Source organism: Equus quagga, chromosome 11, assembly GCF_021613505.1.
Source record: "Equus quagga isolate Etosha38 chromosome 11, UCLA_HA_Equagga_1.0, whole genome shotgun sequence".
NCBI classification, from domain to species: Eukaryota; Metazoa; Chordata; class Mammalia; order Perissodactyla; family Equidae; genus Equus; species Equus quagga.
The window spans coordinates 115,255,192-115,280,917 of NC_060277.1; the positions used below are offsets into that span (position 1 = coordinate 115,255,192).

General features: G+C 57.2%; 1 protein-coding gene across 4 annotated transcripts in view; it reads left to right on the forward strand.

Moving 5' to 3' along the window:
• The first annotated feature begins 8,119 nt into the window (after positions 1–8,119).
• The window catches only part of ASPSCR1 (ASPSCR1 tether for SLC2A4, UBX domain containing), a 30,446-nt gene continuing 12,839 nt past the window's right edge, over positions 8,120–25,726 (forward strand). For 2 of the 4 annotated variants that reach the window (XM_046676929.1, XM_046676930.1), the window contains exons 1-7: positions 8,120–8,269; positions 9,253–9,308; positions 12,323–12,437; positions 13,885–13,985; positions 20,189–20,246; positions 21,273–21,346; positions 21,627–22,074. In XM_046676929.1, coding sequence (XP_046532885.1) covers positions 8,168–8,269; positions 9,253–9,308; positions 12,323–12,437; positions 13,885–13,985; positions 20,189–20,246; positions 21,273–21,346; positions 21,627–22,074 — 954 coding nt within the window. In that variant the 5' untranslated portion in view covers positions 8,120–8,167. Of the gene's footprint in view, positions 8,270–8,464; positions 8,953–9,252; positions 9,309–12,322; positions 12,438–13,884; positions 13,986–20,188; positions 20,247–21,272; positions 21,347–21,626; positions 22,075–25,726 lie in introns of those variants that run through there. The other 2 variants (XM_046676932.1, XM_046676931.1) reach the window with 2 other exon arrangements.

Here is a 25,726-nt window from a genome sequence, read left to right on the forward strand (position 1 = left end):
CTGTGCTCCAGCTGTTGCCTGCTGTCTGGGGCCCAGCTGTGCCTGCCGGCCTCAGCTGCCCCACTTCGCCCAGCCACCTGGGCGGCTCCACACACCAGCTGCTGGCCTCTGAGGCCCAAGTGGGCAGGGAAGTGGGCAGACCACCCCACTCCCCCCAGCAGCTTGCTGTGAGAGGAGGTCCTACACCCCAGCCAGCCAAGAGCCCATTTCTAGCTCTGAGCTGGCCAAGGGGCCTCAAGGCCAGGCCATGCAATTGCAGAGTTTGGTTTCCCCAGAGCCCCCTATCCATTAGGAGAAATGCCCCTTGGCCTCATATCCTGGGCCTTGATGAACTAGGTCCTTGCCTGGAGCTGAATGGTGCAGGGGCGGGGCAGGGTGGAGTTGGGGCCCCTGGGTCAGGTCCAGGCCTTTCATGGACAGCTCCTAGGCCTGATGCTGGGAGGTGTCCTCTCCTGGGAATCAAGTCGCAGTTTGCAAGCCTGGCATGAGTAGCCTTGGGGTCACCTGGCGGAAGGGACCCAGCCCTTGCGCTAGGATTGAGAGCACAAGGGAGTCAGAGCCCCTTCACTTAAGGGTGAGAGCTCCCAGGGCTGTGGAGGAGGCTGAGTCCTAGATGCTCCTCGTCACTGTGCTGTGACCTCCCCCCATGCTGGTGAACAGAGGACCAGTGTAGGGTTTTGTGGCTCCAGGCTCAACTCCTGGGGATCTTGGACCCCACTGGTTATTTGGCAGGACCTGCCCACCTCTTAGCACCCCTGCCCCATCCTGCCCGCTCCACGTGACCTCACCTGGCTGGTGGATGGTCCTTGTTAAAGGATCCTCCTGGATGCTGGCCTGCAGCTTGACCTGGGCTAACTTTGGAGTGTCATAGTCCATCTGGGAATGGCCACGTTCCAAAGCTGGGGGAAGGAAGGGCATGGGGATTGGTGGGGTTTCCCACACATCTGTGGAGATGGGGCATCTTGGGGTGTCATGGGAGCACCCCCGATGTGCCAGCACGTGCTCCTCACTGTGCAGGTGAAGGAAGGGCGGTCAGGGAGGTCAAGCTGCCCCAGGCCCTGCAGGGAGGGCCAGAGACAGCTCCTCCTTAGGTCTCCCAGCTGCTGGCTCCACAGTGCCCTAATGAGCTCCAGGCCTGCTGGTCCCCATCTGTGCAGCCTGCCGGTCCTCAGCGCACGCTGCAATAGCGGCTGCAGGCCTGGAGGCCCGGCAGGCCATGTGTCCTTCGGCCCGCCCTCCCTCCCTCCCACCCTGTGATCCGCACGTGGCCTCTAGGGAGGCAGAAACAAACCCTCAGATCTTGCCACTGGGAACCTTTCAGCGCCAGCGACATCAAAGGGGGCAGCGGGACGCGGGGGCGGCGGATGCTTCTCTTAAAGGGCCATGCCACTTTTTAATTCAAAGCAGATCCTGGGAACAGCTGTGTAGCTGCTGCCTTGGAGGGAGGACGCCGGCGAGGAGCGAAAGGTGGCTGTTCTGCCTTCTCCAGACTCTTTTTTTTCTCCAGACCCTGCATTTGCTTCTCAGGACTGGTAGGAGGGCAGGTGGGGACCAAGCTGAGGACTTTCCTGCAGAGGCACCTTCTCCCTGCACCTGGGAGCCACGCAATGTTTCTCAGAGGAGGATGCTCAGTGCTGGGCAAGTGCCTGAGTTGGGGGCATTAATTATTCTGCCAGCTGGTGTGGTGGCAACCTAGAAACTCGACTCACTTCATGAAATCAACAGTGTGATCTGTCTTGCATGTGTGAGTTTGACCTGAGGTTCTTACCTGTCCAGGTGTCAGATCTGCCTGGCCAACCTCGACCAGACACGGGGCAGCTCCATGCATCAGCGGAAGGGCCCTGACGACCACGCATTCATTCACTGAGCCCTGTCTCAGGCGCAGGGACACCAGGACTAGACAGCAGCCTTGTCTTCTGTGGGGAGAGAGGGCAGATGATGGAAAACAGCTGCCCAATGACCTTCGTGACATGATGTCAGGAGGGTAGAGGAAACTAGAAAAGCAGGCGGGGGGGGGGGGGGGGGGCGGTAGGGGGGGGGGCAGGAGGCCCTCTAGGGGGTGGCACGGTGCAGAGCGATACGAGGGAGCTCAGGAACGTCTTCGGGAGCAGGCTGAGCCGGCAGACAGGGCCCAGAGAACGGGTGTGCGGAGGACTGACCAGGCTGTGTGGTGGAAAGCTGCGTGGGAGGGCAGCAGGCGGCCACCAGAGCCTACATTTTATTCCCTGGTGGTGGGAAGTCACTGCTTCATTGATAATACAGATAATCTCCAGAAAGATCCATGTTGGAAAGTAGATTTTAAGATGGTTAAATTGAACATACAATTTTACCACAATTATATATATTTATATACGCATATTTTAAATGCATTTGACAGGATTATAAGTACAGCATGGGGCAGGGGCTATGCCTCTCCCTAGGGCCCAGCACAGAGTGGGCCCTCAAAAGCAACTTGCTGTGTGAATGAGCCTTTTCCCAAGGAGTTGAGGTAAGAGGAGTGTCAGTTATCAGGCCAGCTGGAGGGTTTTTACCTGTTACATATGACCTGAAGTCCTAATAGAAACACGGGTTAGGGCATGGTTTCTTTAGAAAATACAGCCTTGATCCCATTAACGATGCCCAGGAAAATAACCCCTATACCCCCCCCCCCCCCCCCCAGCATTCAGGTCAGCAGGGGCCAGCCCCAAGGGGATCCCGTGAAGCCTGGAGCAAGGACCCTATCCTGTTTTTCTGGCCATGCTCAGGCCTTCCCACAGCCTACTGGGGGGAATTGATACCTGTGATGTTCTGTAGGGCTCACCTGCATGGGGCCTCCACCTCCCTGGGAAGTCGGCACTGTTGCCGCTCTAGTTTTACAGATGAAGAACTGAGACCCAGGCAGCCAGGAGCGGTCAAAGCTCCATTAGGTGCAGGTAGGGGAGCCTGGACCTCCTGCCCTGACCACTCCGTAGGCTGCCTGGACATTGTGACATCCTACACAAGGTCCAACCAGGGACACTTTTGCTCTGCAGGTACTGTGCTGAGGAGGGGAGTAGAGTTAGAGGTGGTCTCAGAGCCAGGTCAGGTGGGCTGCAGTGAAAGGCAAAAATGAGGGTATGGTCTGAGTCACCTGTTGTGTAAGAAGGAAGGAGGGGAAGAATCCACATCTGCCCCCTGAGCATCCTGACACATGCATTTGCTCATCTTTGCAAAAAGAAATGCGGGAAGGCTACCCCAGAATGGAAAGAAGATGGTTCTATGGGGGTCAGTGGGAATGGATGGGGAGGGAGTGAGGCTTTTCTGACTGTCATATTTTATACTTATAACTTTTGAATCAAATAAATATTTTGCATAACTGAAATATAATATTAGATCAAAAAGGATGAAAAGACCTTAAAATTCAGTAAAAGTGAACCTAACTGCTCAGAAATGAATGAACCTGTGTATCAAATTAATGTAACCACACAGGAAAAAAGAATGAATTCAAATAACTTTTTAACACAACACTCTGTGTTTTTTAGTGGGATATATTCTGAAGACAAAAATAACTACACAGAGATCTTGAAATTTCCTTCGTAGGCCTGTGGTTAGTAGCCGGATTGCCGTTGTAATTTTGAAGCTGTTTGGAGGGAATTTTGGAACACAGAAAATTAATAAACATATTAATGTTACTGAAAACAAGCGTTCTCACTGTGGAGAAAGGGATATTCAGTTGAACCACGTAGATTTGCCATTTTTTGTAGATGGAAAATGCTTCAATATTGGCAATTTTGTACTACTCAACCAAATACAAATATGGAATGAGGGAAGACGAGGAAGGAGCCTGAGATGTGGTTTGGAGTGGGAGTTTGGAGCGGGGTTTGGTTTCTAAATCCAATTCTCCTCTAAAAGGGACTAGGGCTTCCTCAAGAAATGGCGGATTCAGGGCTGGGGCGAGGACCGTCCTGGGCAAGACTAGGACGTCTTGAGGGGCAGAAGTGAGGAAGCGCTTAGAGAAGAGTGGAAACCTGTCAAAAGGAGAAGGAAAGGTGTCACTGAGATGGGTGACGTAGATTAGCTCAGAGGACAGTATCAACGTTAGGTTCCCCAATGTTGTGTAACAGTTGAGTGGTAATACAAGAGAACGGCCTTGCTCTTAGGATATGCGCACTGAAGCATTTGATGGCAAAGGTGCATAATGTCTCCAGCTTATTCTCAAATGGTTCAGAAAATTTTTTATATATTTAGAGAGCGAGAGAGATGATAAAGCAAATGTGGCAACGTGTAAACAACTGCTGAGTCTAAAAGAGATATACAGGAGTTCCTTGTACTGTTCTGGCAACTTTCTTCTAAGTTTGAAATAATATAAAAATAAAACTTCCCCCGTCTGCCAAAAAAGGAGCACGGGAGCCAGCTTGAAGGGGTCTCACTGGCCAAATTTGGATCAATTTGAGCATCAAAAAGAATAATTGACCGAAAAAAAAAATCTATGAATTCATATTAATATTCAAGAATTTATTTTAAAGGAGAGGAAGCATTTATTGACCAAACAAATGTCTATTAAATGTGGAGGGAATGATCAAATTGGAAAGTCATGATTTTGCAACCATAAATGTAATGATGGATTCAGGCAAGGACCATCAATTGATGCTAAAACTGTTGGGTAGGTTATTGGGAAAAAAAAAATCATATTTATGGTCTCAAAGAATTATCTGTGCACGGCTTATTCCCTCTTCAAGGGACCTTGATCATGGAGGAATCTGGAAGAGCCACCTTGACCAAGTGTTCAGGCTTCACATCCCCACAAATGGGCCAAACTGATGTCCTGGATCTCCTGAGGGGCTGTCATGTACGCTGCCTCATCGCCCTAAACATTTAACCCCAGGAAAGGATCAGGCAGATCCAGACTGTGAAACATTCTAAAGAAAATGGATCTGGGTTGCTCAAAAATGCAAGGGTCATAAAAATTAAATAAATCAAAAGATGGATGGACTGTTGTAGATTAAAGGATTGTAAACAGATGCAACAACCAAATGCAATGTGACAATTGGACCATCTTAGGACAAAGGAAATTCCAAAGTGGACTATGTATTACGCCATCATTGTACCCATGACTGTATGGTTGCTGGGTGCAGTGTCAGATATGATTAAGTAGGAGAAGGTCCTGGTTCTTAGGAGATGCTGCTGAACTATTTGGAGGGCAAGCACCTGGATATTGAAACTTACTTTCCAATATAAATACATATGCAAGTCTAAATGCAGAGAGAGAAGGCGAATAGGAGATGTTAACAGTTGGTGCACCTAGGTGAAGGTATAGAGAGGATTAAAAAGTAGTAGTTTATTGTATTACATTTTCAGCTTGTTTGTAGATTTGCCATTGTTTAATTGAAATTTTTATTGACATAATTATAGAGTCACATGCAATTCTAAGAAATAATACAGAGCGACCCCTTGTGTACTTTGCCCACTTTCCCACAATGATAACACTTGGTAAAACTATAGCACAATATCACAGCCGGGAGAGTGACGTGAACACAACGCACCTGTCCTCTGAGTGAAACTGAGTGAAACCCAGTTTCACTCGCCCTCAGCTGTGTGTGGACCACGTTGTATACCGGTTGGTGTGTCAAGGGACTGAACAGCTCCATCTCCACTTGGGTCCCTGGTGCTACCCTTCTATAACCACACCTGCTTCACTCCTTCCCCCAATCCCACCGCCCCTGATGTCTGCCAACCCTTAATTTGTCCTCCACTTCTAAAATGCAGTCATTTCCAGAATGCCATATAAATGGGGTCACACAGTCTGTAGCCTTCAGAGACTGGCTTTCTCACTCAGCCACTTCCCTGGAGACTCAACCAGGTGGCTGCAGTGGTTCATTCCTTTTGCTTGCTGAGTGGTGTTCCACGTATGGATGGACGGCAGTGTGTCTAACCGCTCACTTGTAAAAGGACATCTGGGCTCATTCCAGTTTTTGGTTATCACAAATAAAGCTGCTATAAACATTAATGTACCCATCTGTCATTTTTTAAGATAGCAAATTTGGAAAGAAAAATACGAGCTGCAAAAAGAGGCACAGCTACAAGAGCACTAAGTACAGATTCCCTTCTGTCCGTCACCTTGCAAACCTCCCAAACATGACCTTTGACCCCACGGTCATCACCGTGGCCTCTGTTGTGAGCATGTCCTGGAATCTGGGCATTCAAAGCTGTGCCTGAACAGCCTGTGATAGGGCCCTGAGCGAAGGTGCCAAGTTGCAGTGAGGACGCACAGGGAAGCAGCCTCCCAACAGAGCAAACGCAGGGGCCTGATGGGCGGGTTCTAATCTGAGTGACCTGAGTGTGCAGACTTGCCACAGGGCACGGGAGGGTGCTTCCTGCAGTGGCAGGGAGCTGGCGTGTCCAGCCACCTGAAGTTTCGGCTGTGCCCAAGGGGGAGCCACTTCTGGGCGTTTCTTGCCCTTGAGGCTTGTCGAGCTGCGTGGCCAGGGGTACCCCCAGGGCCCCACACAGCATCCAGTGTCGTCTCTGGGGCTTTCTCATTTTCATGGGTGCCTCACAGGGTCTCTGTCTGTCCTGCCTGGTCTTCACCAGGTTCGACCCAGCCACGCCACCAAGGGGAAGTGGGTCTGCCTCGCCTCTCCCACCTCCCACTGCTGGGGCGCCCCACCTCCACCCGGATGAGAACTGCAGCAGGAGGGGAAGGCATGACTGGGGGGACCATGTGTTTGTTTGCCCCCCCATCAACAGTCAACTCTCTGACAGATGTTTGCTGAGCACGCACCCTGTAGAGGGCCAGACAGATGGGCCTGCCCCTGGGGAGAGACAACCAATAAACAAGCGATCAGGCACGAAAGGCCTGTGCCAGTGCAGATGAGGCTCTGAGGAAACCCCTGCAGGCTGACAGGCTGAAGAAGCCAGGCTGGGGGCAACTTGGGTTCAGGAGGCCTGGCTGCCACAGAGCTTTGCATGAGGTCCGGATGGGATGAGGGCTGTGGTGGGGAGTGCTTGACCAGGCAGTGGCCCTCAGGAATGCCCCAAAGGTGTCTGCTCTAAGGCCCCACGTGCCAAGCCACATGCGGGCAGTGAGACCCACTTGAACAAGCAGGAGTGGCCAGGACAAGGTGAGGACAAGGAGGGGGCAGGTCAGCAAGCATCGTTTCTGAACCAGCGCAGACCTGATCATGGCCGGTAAAGGGGCTTGATCAGATGACTTCCTGAGTGCCCCCATCCGCAATCTCAGCCATCTTGTGATGCTCCCTGGCCTTAGGGGAGGGTGCTGACTGATGGTGACCAGGTGGTGTGTGTGGCTTAGTGAAGCTCTAAGGTGGCAGAGCTTGGACTGGTGGGCAGGACGGAGATGCGAGAGTGTGAGGGGCATCCCTGGAGCTGCAGCTCCCTCAGGCTTTCCCCAGTGTTCCCCCCCACACGCGCAGCTGTCTGTGTTTGACAGGATGTGGATGCCTGTGAGATGGAGGTGCCAGATAGAGGAAAGCATGGCAGCACCCCCACAGGAGGGATGGTAGGATCCCACATGCCCCTCCTCTCTGACCTTCCAGACTTCTGTTATGCGCCAGTGGGCTGGAATCTGGGAAAAGTCCTATTGCAGGGTTTAGCTGCTGGTAGATTGAGATCAGCTCATCTCAGACTTTCACTGAATCAGCGCTCTCTGGTTTGGAGCTTCTGGCCGGCCTTTATCCTTAGCGGCTTCCGTACCTTCACACCATCTCACAGGGTCTGCAGGCATTTACTCCAGGAGGGCGCCTCTGCAGAGGCGCGAGGAGGCAGAGGTGACCACATGGGACCGGGGGGCGGGCGCTGGAGTGGAAGGTGGGGCGCAGGATGAGCAGGACCCAGGACAGGCCGGGGCGCAGCGGCCGGGCGGGGGGAGGGAGCCCAGGCCTTGGCGCCCTTCCAGCCCGCATGGGCTTCTCACCCGGCCGTCGGTTCAACGCGGCGGCGCGGGCGCTGACAGCCGGCCGGGACCTGGGGCCACGTGGCGCCAGTTGGGACAACCGCGCGCCAGACCCCGCAGCCGGCACGCGCTCAGGGGAAGGGGCCCGGGGGCGTGGCCTGGGCGCCGGGGGCGGGCCCGGGGCACTAGCCCGGCCCTTTAGGCTCCACCCCTGCGGCCGCGTGGCTGTGTGTCCCGGCTGTTGCCAATAAAGTTGTTTGACGCCGGGCCGGCGCCGGCGGGTCACGTGGGCGGAAGATGGCGGCCCCGGCAGGCGGTGGGGGCTCCGCGGTGTCGGTGCTGGCCCCGAACGGTCGGCGCCACACAGTGAAGGTGACGCCGAGCACCGTGCTGCTGCAGGTGCGGCCGCGGGTGGGCGGCGGGTGGCGGGCGGCGGGCGAGCGACGGGGACGCGGCGCCGGGCCCGCTCTTGCGGTTGGCTCCGAGGGCCGCGGGGCGGGGCCTTCGGGGGCGGGGCCTTCGGCGCCCAATGTGCGGGCTCCTGGCGCTCCTGGCCCGCCCACTTCCTTGCGGGGTCGGGGCTCCCGTGGGGGCGGGGGGGGGGTCCCAGCACGGCGCGGGGCTGGTTGGCAAGGGTCGGCACCTCCTGGCCCCCCTTGCGGGTCCATGGCGCGCCCGAGCCGGCCTCCGCGCGCCCCCGGCCAGTGTGCCCATCCCCGGGCGTCCTCCCAGCCCGGCCTCGACTGTGGCTGGGTCTGCGGGCCTTTGTGCCTAGGAACTCGTTTGCTGAGTCACTCGCTGCACTTTCACCGGGGCAGCTGGTTGACCTCGAATCTATGGCATTAAAAATGCTTCTTGGGCCCTGCTGTGTAGGGGACAGGGCGCATTCGAGGTCTGCGGGGAGGAGCCCCCAGGGAGGCCGAGCCGAAGAATAGTGACTCGGTGTGCCTGCAGGACACAGAAGCGGGGAGCTCCCCGGCCAGTCCCAGGACCCACTTGAGCTGGCTCTCTGTGGAGCCGGCTTGCGGAGAGGAGGGTGAAGCACTGCGGAAAGTGGGGTCCAAGTCTGAACTTTATTCTCTGTGAGTGGGGAGGGGCGGGCCCCCAGCGTGTAGGAAGATGTCTGTGGTGATGGGCTGTCCCACAGAGCTGGGGTGACACGGGGGGGCCCAGTGAGGCTGGGGAGAGTGAACAGGATTTGTGGGTGAGGCACATGGAGCTGTTGAGTGGATTGTCCATCATGTGGCTAGGCTTTGTTCCTCAGAGCCAACTGGCTCTCCAGGAAGGGATAGACTCTCCTCGGCTGCCTCAGAGTCACTGAGCCTGCCAGCCAAGGACGAGGCCAGACCCAGTGGCTTACCGTCCTCTGATCTCACCCTTAGGTTCTGGAGGACACATGCCGGCGGCAGGACTTCAACCCCAGCGAATACGATCTGAAGTGAGTTTGCTCTAATTGGGCTGTGGGGTCCGAGTCCATCTCCACCCACCCAGGCCCCCGCTCAGGGGCTTAAGCCAATAGAAGTTTATTCTCTCACAGTTCTGGAGGCCAGAAGCCCAAAATCAAGGTGTGGGCAGGGTTACATTCCCTCCAGGGCACTGAGAGAAGATCCTTCCTGCCTCTTCCAGCTCCTGGGGGCTCCAGGCGTTCCTTGGCTTGTGCCTGCCACTCCACACTCTGCCTCCATCTTCACGTGGCCTTCTTGAGTGTTGTGTGTCTTTTTCTCTTCTATCTCTCATAACACTTGTCATTGAATTTAGGGCCCACCTTAATACAGAGTGACAGCATCTCGAGATCCTTAACTCAGTTACGTCTGCAAAGTCCCTGTGTCCAAATAAGATCTTATTCATGAGTGCTGGGGGTTGGGATGTGGATGTATCTTTTAGGGGCCACTGCAGAGGGTTTTTGTGCATTTGGTAGTGTAAGTTCCTGATGGGGCTTTGTGGGCAAGAGCAAGTGGTCGTGGAGAAACGAGAGGAAACCAGCAAACTGTGGGTGGGTCCTGGTGACCTCACAGCCTCTGGAATTGCATGCAGGTGTCTGTGTGGGGGCATTTTTCCAAAGACAGGGCTTTCACCAGGTTCTCAGGGAGTCCAAAACGATAGAGGAGTCAGAACCCACCTTGGTGGGGTGTGGGTTTCTGTCCCACATGAGGAGCTTTTTGCCTTAGTGGTGTGTCTTCATAGTATGGCTGTCCTCACATTGGGGCCAGAGAGGAGCCCATGGCGGGGGAGCCTGTTCTTTGGGCCTTGCTCACGCTGCCTTGTCTGTGGGGCTCCGCAGGGAACCTTCTGAGCGGAGATGCCCTTCCCTTATGCCGCGTCCTCCACTCCCACGCGACCAGTGAGAATCCCAGGGCCTGTACTCTGTGCAGGGCTGTCCCCTGGCATCCTCTCACAGAGCTGTGTGCCATCTCTTGGTTCTCCGTTAACCTGCCTGAAACCTTGGCGTTGTGTCTGATTGGAGCAAGTTAGAATGTTGGAGCTTTTGCAACACAGTATCGATTTTTCTGCTGTCTCCCTTTTATCTGCCTAGTGTACTTTGTTTAAAAAGTGCTGCCCTTCTGGAGTGTGGTGACACCTTCCCTTCATCTCTGGGGCTGGCTGCCAGCCCACCTGCTCTTGGGTTCACCTTAGATCTGCCGTCCTGTCTTGCACTAGACATTGAAGTTGTTGTAAGGCAGTTTCCAGCTAGCATTGAAGATGGGTATCAAAATTGCTTCTTTCTCAGGTCTTCCGAACGCCCTGGGCTTTATAAACTGTCCACGATCAGAAAACCATTGTTTCTAACGTGTCCTGGCACTCATGCAGTCAGGTGACCACTTTGTGTGTATTCAAACCGCACACATGTTCTCTCTCCACCTCTATAGTTTTTCTTAAACTTTTGTTGAAAGTCAGCTCAGAGTCTGACTTTGGAGCAGCCTGAGTAAATTCTGCTATTCCATCTAGTGATTCCTCCTGGCTGCCGCCTGTCTCCTCTGAAATCAAGCTGCACAGTCGTGGTGTTTTCAGTAGCTGCGGGCAGGAGCTTTTGTCAGACCCGAACGATCTGTTGGGTTAACAGTGGTGATTCTTGTTCCTGTAGAGTTCCTGGAAGCCAGAGCGGTTGGGAGGAGAGGGCCCAGGGTCAGGCAGGCTCCGGGGCTGCCTGGCCACCACTCTCCCTGCCCGCACGCGAGCTCTGAGTCCTGGCCGCCCTCTTCTCTCTTCTCTTCTCAGGAGTAGGTGTCTGACTCCTTGTCGGTCCACAGCCAATGTGTGATCCGAGCTGGACGTCAGGACCTGCGCGTTGTGGTCCCAGCTCTGCCTTTGGGTGGTCTGGGCTACCTGTTGACACTTCTTGTCTGAGTTTTTTGTTTGTGAGGCGTGCTGACCATGACCCTGGCCATGACTTCTGGGAGGGCAGGCTGCTGATAAAGAGCAGCTGGCATCTCGGAGGTCATGGGGGTTCTCTCCGTGCCCTCTCCTCCTGCCCTTGGTTATTTCCTCTCCTGACCCATCAGGTCTCTTCATTCCCCCCAGTCCTTCTGAGAAACTATGCCCCCTTGGACCCGGGAGCTCTGTGCATGGGCATCAGAGGGGGCCACAGGCCCACCCTGTTGTCTGAGGGCCCACACAGGTCTCTTCCTGACCGATTGGGAGACTCAAAGCTGCCAGGTCCCTGTGCAGCGGTCAGTACCTGCAGGACACAGGTAGAGAGGACACTTGGCTGCTCCAAGGTTGGAGGACCTGGCTTTGCAAGCGGGAATGGCAATCTTAGCCCTCTTTCCCTAAATCCTGGCCGCTGTCAGAGCCTGGCTCTCCATGGGGACTTTAGGCCAGGTGGTTTCATTTGTGTTTCTCTAGAACCTTTGCCTTCTCTTGCTTGTCTTTGGGATCGTGGCCCTGCTTCAAAGGATGGCAGGAAGCAGGAGTGATAGGAGCTGGTCATTTTGGTCGTGGCTGGCAGTACAGGGAGAGGGGCTGTGGGGGCCGGACGGTCATGGGCGCAGCTCTGGTTGGTGAGGATGGGGCATCGTTCTCTCAGACCTTTTCCGAGCAGAGTGAGACACACGCCCTTAGTCGTTCCTGTGTGTACTTTTATTTTCTAAGTCTGCACTCAGGATGGTTACTGCTTCACGGTATCAAGGAGCCACTCCTTGGTTTGCCCCAGAGGGTAACAGGTTTCTGTTTTCTTCCTTCCTGCCCTGCCCTTGTATGCTCAAACTGTGTCAGCACTTGCTTTGTCTCTCCCCTGGAAGACCTTGTAGTCAGGACCCACTCCTGCCCCTGCAGGCTTGCAGGCTGCGGCTCTCTGTTCCTGTGGCCTTGGGGGCACTGGCTGGAGAATTGCTGCCCAGCCGAGGACATCCCGTGGCGTGTACCCCATTCCCAGCAAGGCCGTGCCAGGAGCCGGGTGGGAGCTGGGCTGTTAGGATCTGTGGGGCAGCCCATGGGCCTCGGTCTATTTTGCAGGTTTCAGAGGAACGTGCTTGACCTCACTCTCCAGTGGAGATTTGCCAATCTGCCCAATAATGCCAAGCTGGAGATGGTGCCCATCTCCCGGAGCCGCGAGGGGCCCGAGAATATGGTAGGTGGCTGTCAGGGAGAGGCTGGCAGGCTGGCAGCACTGCTGTTTCTGGTTCTTTCATTCAGGCTGTTTGGATGGCAGGATGCTTCAGCAGGCCAAGCAGATGGGGATGGCCTGCAGCCGTGGTTGGGGAGCGGGGCTGCTTTAGAGGGGGTGCACAGTGAGGCGTGAGTCCTCGGACTCCTCTTGCCTTCCCTGGGTCAGGTCAGAGCCACTCTTCTGCTTCGATAGCTGATGGTTGGAAATAAGACCTTCCGTTCTTTGTGCTGAACTTATTTTGGGGGATGGTTAATTGTGCTGTGTCCATCCTGGCGTGTCAGCAGCATTCACCAAGCCTCGTGATTCACGGCCTGATGTTTCTGGTCATAAAACTGCCAAAAATCTTGGAGCCTACAGAACTCTGGGAGGCGGCCAGTGTGGCCTCAGTTCTGGGATGAACTCGGCTCTCAGGATTTGCCCCAGGCCACCACCCGCAGGTCTTGCCGGGACCACAGCCCAAGTCTTCTCACCATGGCTTGCTGCCTTCCCCATCAGGAACTTTCAGCTTCTAGAAATGAGCACACGACAGTGGGGTTACGGTGGACGGAAGCAAGACCACGGGGATGGCGCCCACTCCTGTGAGCCCCCGCCAGTCGTTTGTGGGTGTGGTGTTCGCCCGACACTGCAAGGAGGGCGGTTCTCATCCCTGTGGAGAGAAGAGGGGGTTTGGGTCCTGGGGACGTCAGTGAGCCCTCCAGGGCCCACCGGGAGTCAGGCGGCTGGCACTGCCCCCGACACTTCTTCTTTTCCATGACGACTGTGGTTCTCAAACTTTCACGTGGAAGGGAGGCCGACTTTCTTGGGGGTTCCTTGGGGCTGCGGGACGATCGGGAGCCTCCGTCGCGCGTTCACACGGAGCAGCCCCTGCTTTGTTTGTTACTGGATTCACTGTAAGAGTGCAGGACTAGCCACGACTTAGAGCATCAAGCTGGGCCAGGGCAGGTGGGGCTGAGTGCGGCCCTCGTGGGCGTGCGACATGTGCTCCCTCTGGGGCTCTGTGCACACATGCCCTGCTGTGTCTGTCACTCGGCAAAGGAACCAGAGGGCAGTTTCCCCCATTTTGGGTTGTAAACTTGTGACCCTATTTAGAGACGTAATTATTAAAAATGCACTTATAAGAGCAGTGTGCTCATTTGTGGAAAAAAATTCAGAAAACACAGTATATTAATTATCTACTGTTGCATAACAAGTTATCCCCAGATTTGGCAGCTTAAAACACAACAAACACGTGCGCACAGTGTGCCGAGGGGCTGTGCTTACCCGCAGGAGTTGGTTTCCCACGCGCCCACGGGGTCCTGGGAGCCGTGAAGGAAGGGCGTGTGCTTGCCCCTGTGCCTTGAGGTCAGGCCTGAGGCCAGCATGGGACAGTTGCTTTTCTTCCTAACACGGCTCCCCTCTCACCCCTTAGGTTCGCATTGCTCTGCAGCTGGATGATGGCTCTCGGTTGCAGGGGACTTTCTGTTCAGGCCAGACACTCTGGGAGCTTCTCAGCCATTTTGCACAGACCAGGTGAGCGTCAGTGAGCAGGTTCCGGGCTCTGCTCCCATCGGTGGTGCCGGTGCCGCCATGGTCAGGAGGGCTGGTTCAGGGCCACAGCCCTAAGCTCTGCTTTGGCTGGGGGCTGTGCCTGTGGGGGCTCTGTGTTCCTGGTAGGAGGGCTGTTTTGAGATGAGGGGGCTGCCCGTTCATCAGCTGTACCAACATCTGCTGATCGGCTTTCTTACTGGGTTTCCTGGTGTGACGGCCGGGCCTCACAGTCATGGAAGAGCAGGTATTTCTGTCCTTGTGGGGCACCTGAGAGGCCCCCGAGGGCTTGGTGAGCAGTGAGGAGAGAAGTGAGGTGCTGGGCTCCTCAGCTGAGAAATACTTTATCTGTCAAACTCCCTTATTATGAAAATGGGTTGTGTTTAAAAAGAAAATCTTCTTAACGATAATTATCAGTTTTTATTGGTGATTAATGGTTTAAACTTTACTCTTGAATGCGTCAAAATGGTAGCTCTTTAAGTTTTGGTCTTTCATTGTGGGATGGAAGTCTGTCCACTTTTAAAGGTCTCAGCCAACAGAATGGAAGGGGTTATGTGAGGATGTAGTGGTTGCTGTGTGGCTGTAGGCAAGTTGCTTGACCTCTCTGGGCCTCCTGAGGGAGATGTGAGGATGAAATGAGTTGATATGTCACAAATACTGAGAATAGGGGCTCGCCCCGCGTGGTTTGTCTGTGCGGAAGAGAGGGACTCTGGGCCGGGCCCGCTCTGATTTGACCGGGCGCCCACTGTCCCTGTTCTCCCAGCAGCCAGACCCCTGCTCCCCAGCCGAGCCACCCTGATGGGGCTCCTTGCCCCGTCTTTCATGTGCTGGCGTCCCCACATTCCCAGTCCTTTCTGCAGTGTGGCTGTGGGGCCTGCCGTGCTGAGACAGGGTGTACCTCCCGGCTCCCACGAGCCCGGGCCGGGCGGCCAGGGCTGCTTCCCCTCCTGCCAGCCTCTGCTTCCCGCTGGACGCTCCCCTGAGAGAACTGTGACCCTCACTGAGGTGGTCTCAGTAGCGCCCCTGGAATGAGCACCTGGGCCCCTGCCTCCCCATGTTGCTCTTGGCACCTGCGTCTGGCCCGTCAGCTGGGTGAGGCCGGGCTGCTGTCCCATTTTCAGAAGAAAGAGCGGAGACCCCGAGGTCGAGAGGAGTCTGCAAGCCCCGGGCCTGGGACACCAGCCCCGCCTTCTTAGCTGCCACCCTGCGCTGCTGCGATGATGGAGTCTCTGTCTGTTTTCTTTTGTTCTTTTGTTTATTCAGCACTGGCTGGGCTGGGGCTGCCGCAGGGAGCCGGGTGCTGCTCTCTCAGGTGATGTTTTCAGTGGAGGGTGGCGCTAACGGGCAGGTGTACAGAGCTGTAAAAAGATTTCACAAAGAAGGGAAGACGCCTTGGGAGGTGGTGGGGCAACATATTCTGGGTGGTAGCTGAGGTCTCAGAGGAGCCAGCTGCCCCAGGATCTGGGAAGGGGACAGCAAGTGCGAAGACCCTGAGGCAGAAATAAGGAGCAGGAGGAACACATGGCACACAGCATGCAATTCTTCTCCTTCCCCAAAGGCAACTAAAATGACAGTAAAGGACTTCACGAAGACGCAGTCTAGAGGACGGAGAGAGTGGGAGCCAAGGCAAGGCAGCACCAGGAGGAGGGTGGGAGGGTGATGGAGGGCAGGGTTGTGGGGGAAGGGGCTGGATGGGATATAAGCCGTGGCATCCTAGATTTCATCCTGCCCCATGCTGCTGGTGCTTGTGGTGGTTCTCTTGGGAGAGTGAGCCTTGGGGCTCTCTGGACTCGAGGTGCCCGTGCCGTTGAGGCTGTGAGTGGTGTCCTGAGGATGAGGGGCTTAGGTGAGTGTGAGCCCCCATCGTGGCTCCCAAGATCGCCACCTGGGTACTGAGAGCTGGCTGCAGTGACAGAGCCCCGCTGTAGATGCGAGCCCACAGCCGAGTGTGCCCAGGTGTCCGAGCGAGCCTCCGACGGGAGAGGCTGGTGCAGACAGCAACAGTTGGTGGAGTGACGGCATTTGGTCCTGTGCTCAGAGCACTGAGAGGCTGTGGGACAAGAGCCGGGTGTGAGGAGGGAGTGTTCGGAGGTAGAGAGGAGCCTGTGGAAGCCGACAGGAAAGGTGCGGTGGACAGGCATCTGCTGTGGCAGCTGCGGATCAGATGCCACGACCCTGGGCGCATGAGACAGAACGCTCGTGCATCTGGGGTGGCTCCCCACGGATCTGCCCTCCTGCTCTCGTGCCTGAGGATCGGCAGGTCTGGCTGGTCTGTGGCCTACCTGGGCACGTTCTTCTTGTGGTGGTGGCAGATGTCTGAGAGTGTTGGGGCCACCTGAGGCCTGGGGGCTGACACTTGGATGGGGGGTGCAGGGCCCCTCCCATCCTGGCTGAGGCGTGGAGAGAAGCCGCATGTCCTTGGCGGGACGAGGAGCCACAGAGCCAGGCGGCCCAGCTCGAGGACAGAACAGAGAGCGGTGGACATGGGCGGCCCAGGCAGCTGGCTCCCGCTTGCTTGTCTCTGGAGAGAGAACAGCGACAGGGAAGGACATGGGTGAAACTACAGTGGAAAACAGCCCCAGAACTGGAGGGTGTGCGTTTCCAGATTGATGGGCCTCGTCCAGTGGCTTTGCTAGGAGCTGGGGACCAGGGGACGGTTCCGCATGCGACTGCAGGCCCACACAAAGGCCTCGGGCTCCTGGTAGCACCACCGGGAAGGCCACCAAGCAGTGTCTTTGAAATACTGTAGGAAAATCATTTGTTGTAGAATTTTCTAATTTTGCCTGAGTGTCATTGAGGAGGGAGGGTGGAATAAAGCCATTTTCAGACACGAAAGGTCACACCCCACGCACTCTCTGAGGAAGCCGCTGAGATTGCTCCCCCAAGGGAGGGTCAGGATCCACCTGGAAGGGAGCAGACGTGGGTGTGGGAGCAGGACTCTGCCTGAGGGGTGGGCGGGGCTGGGTGGTGGGTGCGAGTCGCCTGATCCCTCAGGATGGGGCGTTGCCCCAAGGTGGGCCTCCCGCTGGCAGCAGGAACCCCTCTGAGCCTGAAGCCACAGGTCTGTCAGTTTGGTTTTTGTTCTGGTGTGGTGAGCATGGGGGCAGGCCTGTGATGGCGGTGCCTGTGTTTGTACCAGCCCTGTTTTGGTCGGTCAGGTGACGTAAGTAGAAGGGGTCTGGATACCTGCCTCGCCCTGAGAGCAGCGCCTCCCCTGGAGCTCCCAGAGCAGGCTTGGGTGGGTGGACAGCTCGTGCCTGGGGGAACAGTGTGCTTTGTGGCAGGGCAGAGCATCTGTGAATCCGGCAGCAGCAGTGCCTTTGCCCTGCCTGGCGTGCTTGCTGGCCTCTGGCTCCCCTAGGGTGCTGGCCTTAGAGCGAGACCCTGTGGTCCTTCCCAAGCAGCATCCCGCTGGGCTGGGGTGGTGTCTGGTGGGGGGCAGGCAGGTGGGCACCTAGGAAGCTCTGCCCGACGCCCGGCCTCGCCCAATGTCCATGGCTCTGCCTGGGGCTGGGGCGTAAGAGCAGGTCCAGGGGCATGGGGTCCTCAGGTGGCCCCTGGCTCAGCTCCCCTGGAGACATTTGGGACTTTGGTGAGCTCTGCTGCAGGGAGCTGCGGGCTCTCGCTGAGGGTGCGTGAGGGGCTGCCTTCTCGATATGCTGGAATGTCGCCGGGTCCACCGTCCAACGGAGAGCTCTGTTAATTGGCCAGGAAGGTCTGGAAGCGATTGCGGTCGCCCCTCCCTCTGCGTGTTTACAGGCCTCTCCCTCAGATCCCCACACGAGGGAAGCTGATCCCTCTGGAGGAGCCGCACATCAAAGCCAGGCTCCTGTTTGATGTCCAGAGGCCTCCAGGGGCCTCCGAGGGCAGGGAGGCAGGCAGACCTTCCCGGGGCGCTGCTTGCTCTGTCCCTGTTTGTCGTTTGCGGTCCCCGTGCTGGCATCAGGTGCCCTGGGGGAGGATTGCGAGAGAGGATGCCTGGCTGGAGCCCCTGCGAGCGCAGAGAGCACTCTGCTGGCCGCTTGGTGGGCGTCGGCGTGGCCTGTGGTATGACTGGCCAGTTTTCTGTCCAGGAAGTTGCTGTCTGTCCCAGTTGGGGGGAACAGGGCCCCCATGTTGCCCTGACCCTTCCCCTCTGGCCCCTGGGTCTTGTCTGCTGGAGGGTATCTTCTGTGACTGAGGCTCCCTCGCTGCTGTCTTGGCTTCACTAAGGAGAGCACGTGGGCCTGGCCGGAGCTGCTGCTCTGGCACTTTTGGGGTCTTGTATGTCTTCGTGAGGCCTGGGGTTGCCAAGTCTCAGTGGGCTGAGGCGCGCCCTGGCCCCACTGTGTGAGAGGTCGCGCCCTCCACACTGGCCCCCGCATTGTCTGGTTGAGGCCAGAAGTCTCTGGGGACCAGCTTCACCAGAGGCGTGGGCTCCCAGAGCTCCGGATGAGCTCCACGAGGGCTGCCAGCCAGCAGGCTCCCACCTTCCTGCGGGGACCCTGGGAGGTGACGAGGCCAGTGGTGCCAGGGCCTGGGCAGGGGCAGGGCCACGCCTCTTCCTGGAGACCCTCAGCTGGCTCTGGATTGTGGGTCCCAGCCCTGGGGAACATGCCGAGCCGAACCCAGAGGACAGGTCCCTGGTCTTGGGGACAGACCGTGGCAGCTGTGCATTCAGAGTGTCCATGTGTAGTCAGAGGCCCTGCAGCCTCTGGCCGCCATCTTGGCTCCGGTATCTTCCCGTCCCAGCCGTGTCCACGTGTCTGAGCCATGAGGCCTGGCAGGCAGTGCTGCTCCACCTGAGGTCCCTCAAGGTCTCCTGCTCGGCAGACCCAGACCCTCGCTCAGCCCTGCCTGGGGGAGAGGGACTGGCCTGGGGGTGCCAGGTGCCTGCTGGGATGGGCTTTTATTTGGGGGGCTAGTTTTATGATTATGTGTCCAGAAATGAGAAATGAGTTCCCCTGGGCTGTCTTGGGTCCACTACCAGCTAAAAGTTTAAATGCTCCGGGGCCAGGACTCAGCTGCCTCGCTCCCTGTGGCCTCGACGGCAGCACAGGGCCAGTGGTGGAGGTTGTGTCAAGTGTGGCACAGGCATGGGCGAGCATGTGTGTGTGTGTGTGTGTGTGTGTGTGTGTGTGTGTGTGTGCGCGTGCATCTGGTTGTGTGCCTGCATGCCCACCTCCTGGCGGCTGCTCTCTCCTATCTCGGTCTGGTTGACAAGGTGGGAGGACGTTGGTGGCTGGGTCCAGTGTGTGATGACCGAGTGGCTGCATTGAGGGCTGGGGCACCTGGTGCATTTGCTGTTTCCCGGATGATGGAGAGAACTCTATGTGGAGCGTCTGTGGTGTTTCATGCCCGTTTGCCCGTGCACTGGCCACAGGCCCAGCCTTTGTGTGGTGGAGTGGCCTGAGGTACTCGGCCTGCCCAGGCACGCCAGTGTCCTGTGCTCTGCCATGACCTTCAGGTTCCTTTTCTTGTGTTTTGGGGACAGTAATCTCAGTGCCCGTAGAGAGCCCTCTGTGAGCCTGGGCCTCTCCTGCTCAACCATGTGGGCATCTGGGTGTGTTTCCTGAGGAGGCGTCACTGTCATCCTCCTGCCTCATGGCAGAGACCACATAACTTCTCAGGGCCTGGCTCGCCCTCGGGGCTGGCGGCAGGCCACGGTCCCGACATGCAGCTCGCCCCAGCCCTTCAGGAATACCAGTGCCCCGTTGGTCCTGGCGTTGCCCCGCAGTGTCTAGGCGGAGGGGCCAGCAGGGAGTGCTCGTAGCCTCAGGGGCCTTGGAGTGCACTTAGTGGATTTGTGCCCTGAGCTGCTCCTGGCACTTAGGGGTCAGTGACCCTCTGGGAGGACAGCTTCAGATAAAAGCTCAGATCACAGCCCCCCAGGACACTCTTTCTCATCGCTGACCCAGGGCACGGTTGACAGTGTCCTGTGGCTGCTCCCCTGCTGCGTGTCCTCCCCGCACTCGGAGCCTCACGGCTGGAGGCAGGTGGCAGACACCCCCAGACCGTGTGCTGACAGCCCAGGCCTGTCTGATGGCAGCTCCTGCCCAGCGTGTGACCCCCACCTCTTGTGGCTGTGGGGCGGCGAGGGTGGGCCAGGGACGCTGTCCTGGGTGGGGCCTCCGCATGCCTTCCCGAGGGTACCAGGTGTCCCCTCACGCCAGTGGTGGCCTGTGATGATTTCTTTCGTCTCCTTGCAGAGAGTGCCTGGAGCGGCCGTGTGAGGCAAGTCCAGTCTGTGTGTACATGAGGGATGAGGTAGGTGAGCTGCCTGGCCCCGCCCGCCTGGCCCGCGTCCCGCCGCCCGCTCCCAAGTCGCTGCACGGGCCCAGCCCCACTTTCCAATCTGGAAAATTCACTCTCCCTCAGACCCGCCTTCAAAGCCGCGGCTGGGGAGACAGCTCTGAAAGCACGATGTGTTTCATGGAAGGAGAGCAGAGTGCTGGCTCCGGGGGAGCTGACCACGGGCCGCCCGGCTGCTCCCAGAGCCTCCCTCAACACCCTGTTTGTTTTCTCAGCTTCTCTCAAAGCCCAAGAGTCACAAAAGTGGTTTCATTTTAATAAATATTTGCTTTGCTCTGTGTTTTGATCTTTTTCAAAACCGAGTGCAGTGTGGTGCAGGCTCAGCCTTGGCACTGAGGTCCTGCCTGTCCCCGCCCGTCCACCCGCCCGTGACGGGGGACCTTCCTGGCACTCAGTCCCCTGGCTCACAGGGGCTTTTTGTTTCGACCCTGGCTGAGCGCCCTTTCCTGGCCCGGGGTGGCCACTGTCCCCGAGGGGCCCTAGGAGGGTCCTGGTGTGGATGGGACACGCCTACTTCTTTATCCCTGTTTGAGGTTCTCTGACCCAGGGCAGTGAGGGGTGGGACCTGGGGGGGACGTGTCCTTCCCTGGAAGAGATGGACCACTCAACCTCAGGCACCTGGGCCCAGACTGGACCAGCTGCTCAGAGGGCCGGTCAGCTGGTCAGATGTGGTTAACCCAGGCCCGAGCCCTACCTGTCCAGGCCTTGGATGGGGCAGGGTGGGGGAGACAGACGCAGACCAGCGAACAGATGCTTGGGTGCAGATGAGGTTGGGGTGTGGGAGGCTGGTGCTGAGCTGGGGCCATCTGGGGAGACCCTGTGGTGCCAGTGATATTGGTGCCCAGGCTGGGGGTGGCAGCGTGAGGTGGGCTTGGCAGGTGGGCAGGGCCCATGGCGCCTTCACCCAGGTCAGGTGAGGGAGCTTGTCGGCGGGGGATCAGTGGATATCTTGGGCACACCTGTCCTGTTCCCTCCTCACAGGTGACCGGCAGAGCTGCCTTGCAGGGCACGACGCTGCAGTCTCTGGGCCTCACGGGGGGCAGCGCCATCATCAGGTGGGCGGGCCTCTGAGTCTTGTTTTGTGGAAGAAGTGGGGTCTCAATGGAAAGGAAACAAATGTGGAAAAATAGAAGAGAGAATGTGCCCCTGCAGGTCTTCGCCCCTTGATCTGAGGCCGCTGCCGGTGTCTTCTCCCGCCTGTGGGTTGGGGGTTTGGCACCGTGGGGTGAAGTGGCCCATGGGGTGCTTAAAGGTTCATAGGCTGTGGCTGAGACCCAGCAGTGGGCACGGGCTCTGCGTGTGGAGTTTCACCTGCTTTCTGGGCCTCCCCCTCAGGTTTGCCATGAAGCAACGAGACTCTGCCGGCAAGCCGGAGCCTGGGGGGTTGAAGAGTGAAAGGCCGGCAAGCCTGGCCCCCTCCGCACCAGCTGACCAGGCAGCTGGCAGCCCTCTGCTTCCGTCGAGCTCAGCAGGGCTCAGCCGCGGCGACGGGAGCCGTCAGGATGAGACAGGCCCCTCAGAGGCTGGCCACGTGGATAGCCTGGGCCCAAAGCCGGTGGATGCTCAGGCGAAGCCGATCTTAAAGGAGCCTGCACCTGCCCCCTTCGTTCCATTCTCAGGTGGAGGACAACGACTGGGGGGCCCGTCTGGGTCTTCGAGGACTCTGATGTCACCTTCAGCCAAATTGCCAAAGTCCTTCTCTAGCCCTGGAGGCCCCTCCAAGCCAAAGAAGTTGAGGCCTGGCCAGGAGCCCCAGCCGGAGCCGGAGCCGGAGCCGGAGCCGGTAAGGGGGCACTGGGGGTCCTTTCTCCTGGCCGCGCCTGCCCTCTCAGTGGGTCTGGTCTCCGGGCGCGTTTTCCTTTTCTTGGGGAAGTGGTTTTTTGGGTTTGTTCTGTGGCCTCGGAGCCGTCGCCCTCCACCCTCTGCCTGGGCTGGGGGTCTTGACTGGCTTTTGACGTGGTTGTGGCTTTGGCCACGTTGAGTCCTGAGCCGAGCGACCCCGCAGCACATTGACTGTCCTCCCCGCTAGCCAGCGTGTGCGCGACGTGCGGAGTGGTTTTAATGTTGCCCTCGACCAAGCAAGAGGGAGACGGTGTTTGCTCGCTCTTCACACGCTGAGCCGGTGGGGTGCTTGGTGTCTCTGGGGGGACTTCTTTGGCGTGGCCAGCCGCCTCAGGGTGGTTGGGGGAAGGGAGTGTATCTTTCGCCGACTGGGTGAAGTTGCGAGGTGAAAGGACATTGGCGAGGCCCTGGCACACCTCCAGCACGGTGTCTTCCCTTCTGGGATTGGCTTCATCGAGGTACAGTTTACGCACGGACACACCTGCCATCAGTCCAGCGTTGGGCACTTTGTTTGTTTGTTTGTTTGTTTTTAATGATTGGCTCCTGAGCTAACATCTGTTGCCAATCTTTTTTTTTCCTTCTTCTCCCCAAAGCCCCCCAGTACCTAATTGTATATTATAGCTACAAATCCTTCTGGTTGTGCTGTGTGGGATGCTGCCTCAGCGTGACCTGACAAGCGGTGCCATGTCTGTGCCCAGAATCCAAACCGGCGAAACCCTGGGCCACCTAAGTGGAGTGCGCGAACTTAACCACTCAGCCCTGGGGCCAGCCCTGGGCGTGTTTTGCAAACAGCACGCTGTCATCTTGATGGCTGGGTCTGTCTTTGAGTGCTTCTGACTCGAGGTGTCACCTTGGCCTGCTTGTCCCTGAATCTCACACCCTGACCCGCAGTGACGTCCACTCCTGTCCACTCTTCTGACCACACACTGACCTGAGAGGTGAAAGGGACCTCGCACTTTGGGTCAGGCTGAGCAGACAGTGACAGGTTGGGGTGCAGCCCCCAGAGCAAGGGGACCCCCGGGTAGGCGGTGCCTCTGCAGGAGCCCGGCATGTAGTGGGCAGGCTCTCAGCGTCACACCAGCATCCACCTCCCCTGCCATCCGATGGTGCTAGCTGTCTCTGGTCCTTTATGGGTGAGGCTGGCCTCGCCCGGGACTGGCCCTGGCTGGCTGCAGCCACGTTGGAGTTCCTGAGAGGGAGGAGAGGCATGGGCTGCCCATCGGGTTGGTTCTCACACTGGGTCCTGTTGCAGAACTTTCTACTTGAGGGGCCACTGGGCCTGTGTCCAGTTGGGATTTCATGGGTCACACAGCAGGGCTCCTGCTGTCGTCTTTGTGAAGCCGTAGCCAGATGGTGTTGGTCCAGGTGCTGCACTCATAGGTCCCTCTGTGTGACTGCTCCCTCGGTGGCGTCCACAGACCCATTGCCCCATTATCAGTAAAGACATGTGACAGATTCCCTGGGTGTTTTGGGCTCCTGGATTGCCCCAGGTGCCCCTGCCTCCTTGGTGTGATTCCTGAGAAGGTCTTTCCCTCCGGCTAGCACATCTCTCGAAGAGTTAGGAACACTAATAGAGAGACCTGACAGTGACACCGGCCTGGGTTTCCAGCCTGGGCTGCATGTTGTCACCTGTGGAGTCCCCTGAGGCTGCACAGCTGTGGGTGGGTGTCACCTGTGAGATGCCTGGGGCTTCTGGTTCTCGACCTTCCTCCCCCTTCCCTTCCTGCAAAGTGGCTTCATCCCACCTGTGTCATGCACTTATGCACAAGATCCACTCTCCATGTTCTGTGATAAGAAGGGTCCCACTGCTGGGAAAAATTCCTTTTCACAAATCACCTCTCCAGATGCTGGAGAGCCATTGCAGGACTCTTAAGCGAAGCGACCTGAAAAACTACTTAGAACTGTCCCATGGTGGAGGGGGAGCTGGTCCGAGTGAGGACAATGAGTCTTGACCCAGGCTGTGGAACGCTGTTGGTTTTTATGCCAGGCAGCCTTGCTCATTTCCTTTATTAGTTCCAGTAGTTTCTTAGTTTCAGTCGTAGTTTCTACAAACAATGTCAGTTTTTTCTTTTTCCTTTGTGTCCTTACTTCTTTCCGTTTTCCTTTTGTATTGCAGTGATTGTGTCTCCAGTATTTGTTGAATAGGAGCAGTTTTAGTGAGCGTTCTTGTCCTGACCTTGACTTTAAAGGGAATAATGTGTAGTTTATCTGTGAAGGGTGATTTGTGCTGTGAAAAGCCTTTGTCAAGTTAAGAGAGTTTCTATTCCTATTTTTTTCAGAGTTTGCTTTATCATAAGTGGGTTTGGAGCTTTATAAACTGCTTCTTCCGCAGGATAATTTGATGTCACCTTTCTCCTTCAGTTCATTCACGTGGTGGGGTTTTGGATAGATTTCCCCGTCAAGCCATCCTTGCATTCCGGGGATCAGTCTAGTTTCAGTGATGTGTTTCTTTTTTAGCTACGTGGTTAGTCGTGGTTAACTAATATTTCAGTTCAGGGTTTTACATATGTGTTCGTAAGTGCAACAGACGACAGAGGTGGTGCTGCTGAAGCCCGCTGCCGGGCATCCTGTCTCTTCTGGAGCCCCCTCTCTTTTGCTTCCAGGCCACACACCTGGGGAGGGTAGAGGGTGCTGGGGTGGTGGGGGAAGCTCGGCCCTGGAACAGAGCCTGGGTCCCTGCAGAGGATAGGTGGCTGGGATTTGCTCCTGCTCCCTGAACCACTCTTGATGTGTTCTTGCTGAGTGGAGGAGGGGAGGAGATGGGGGGGAGCCAGTCCCAAGTCCCGTGAACCTCCATCCTGGGGAGGTGGTGGCAGTGGTACCCCGGCCCTTTGGGGACCCCACTGGCTTCTATGCTGATGTTTGGGTCACATTAGAAACCAGTATGCAGCCCTCAGTCTCATGGCCTTTGTCACCTGGGCCCAGAATCAGCAGATGAAAGCAGACCCATGGGGTTGGGGTGAGCTGATGCTGGGGGCCTGACTCACTCTGGGCCTGCTCTTCCTAGGTGCCCCTGGGTTTGGGGGCCAGACCCTGGTGCTGGGGCTGGCTGTTTCCTCCTACCCTAAAGGTACAGGGGTGCATGGAGTGGGGCTGCTAGGCCCCTGGCTCTCCTGACCCGGGCAGGCCCTGGTTCTCTGTGTCTCCTGGGAACCTGCTGATGGCCCGTGGGGCTCTGGGGTAGGGTTGGGGCCTGGGCTTATGCTTGCCCAGTAGGTGGTTGCTGTCCAGGCACAGGATCCCAGTGCAGCCCCAAGTGCTGACCCCAGGGCCCCAGGCAGGAGGGGTCCTGGGGAGGGTCCGCCTGGCCGCCAGCAGCGTGTGCCTTTGATCTGGGAGCCCCAGCAGCTGGTTGATTGTGGAGCGTCCCCCACCCGCCCGCCTGCCTCGCGCCTCCTGTCACTAACAGCCGCACACCCAGAGGGCCGCTGGCCACATGGTGTCTGTTTTGTGTCCCTTTTCAGTCCTGGGGGAGGGGAGAAGGGAACAAAACAGAACTTTGGGGGAACTTCAAAGGCACACTTCAGTATCAAAAAGAGCTTCCAAGTCTCCCAGTAGTGTTTTGCCTGTGTGTGGTTTTTAGATTTAAATAA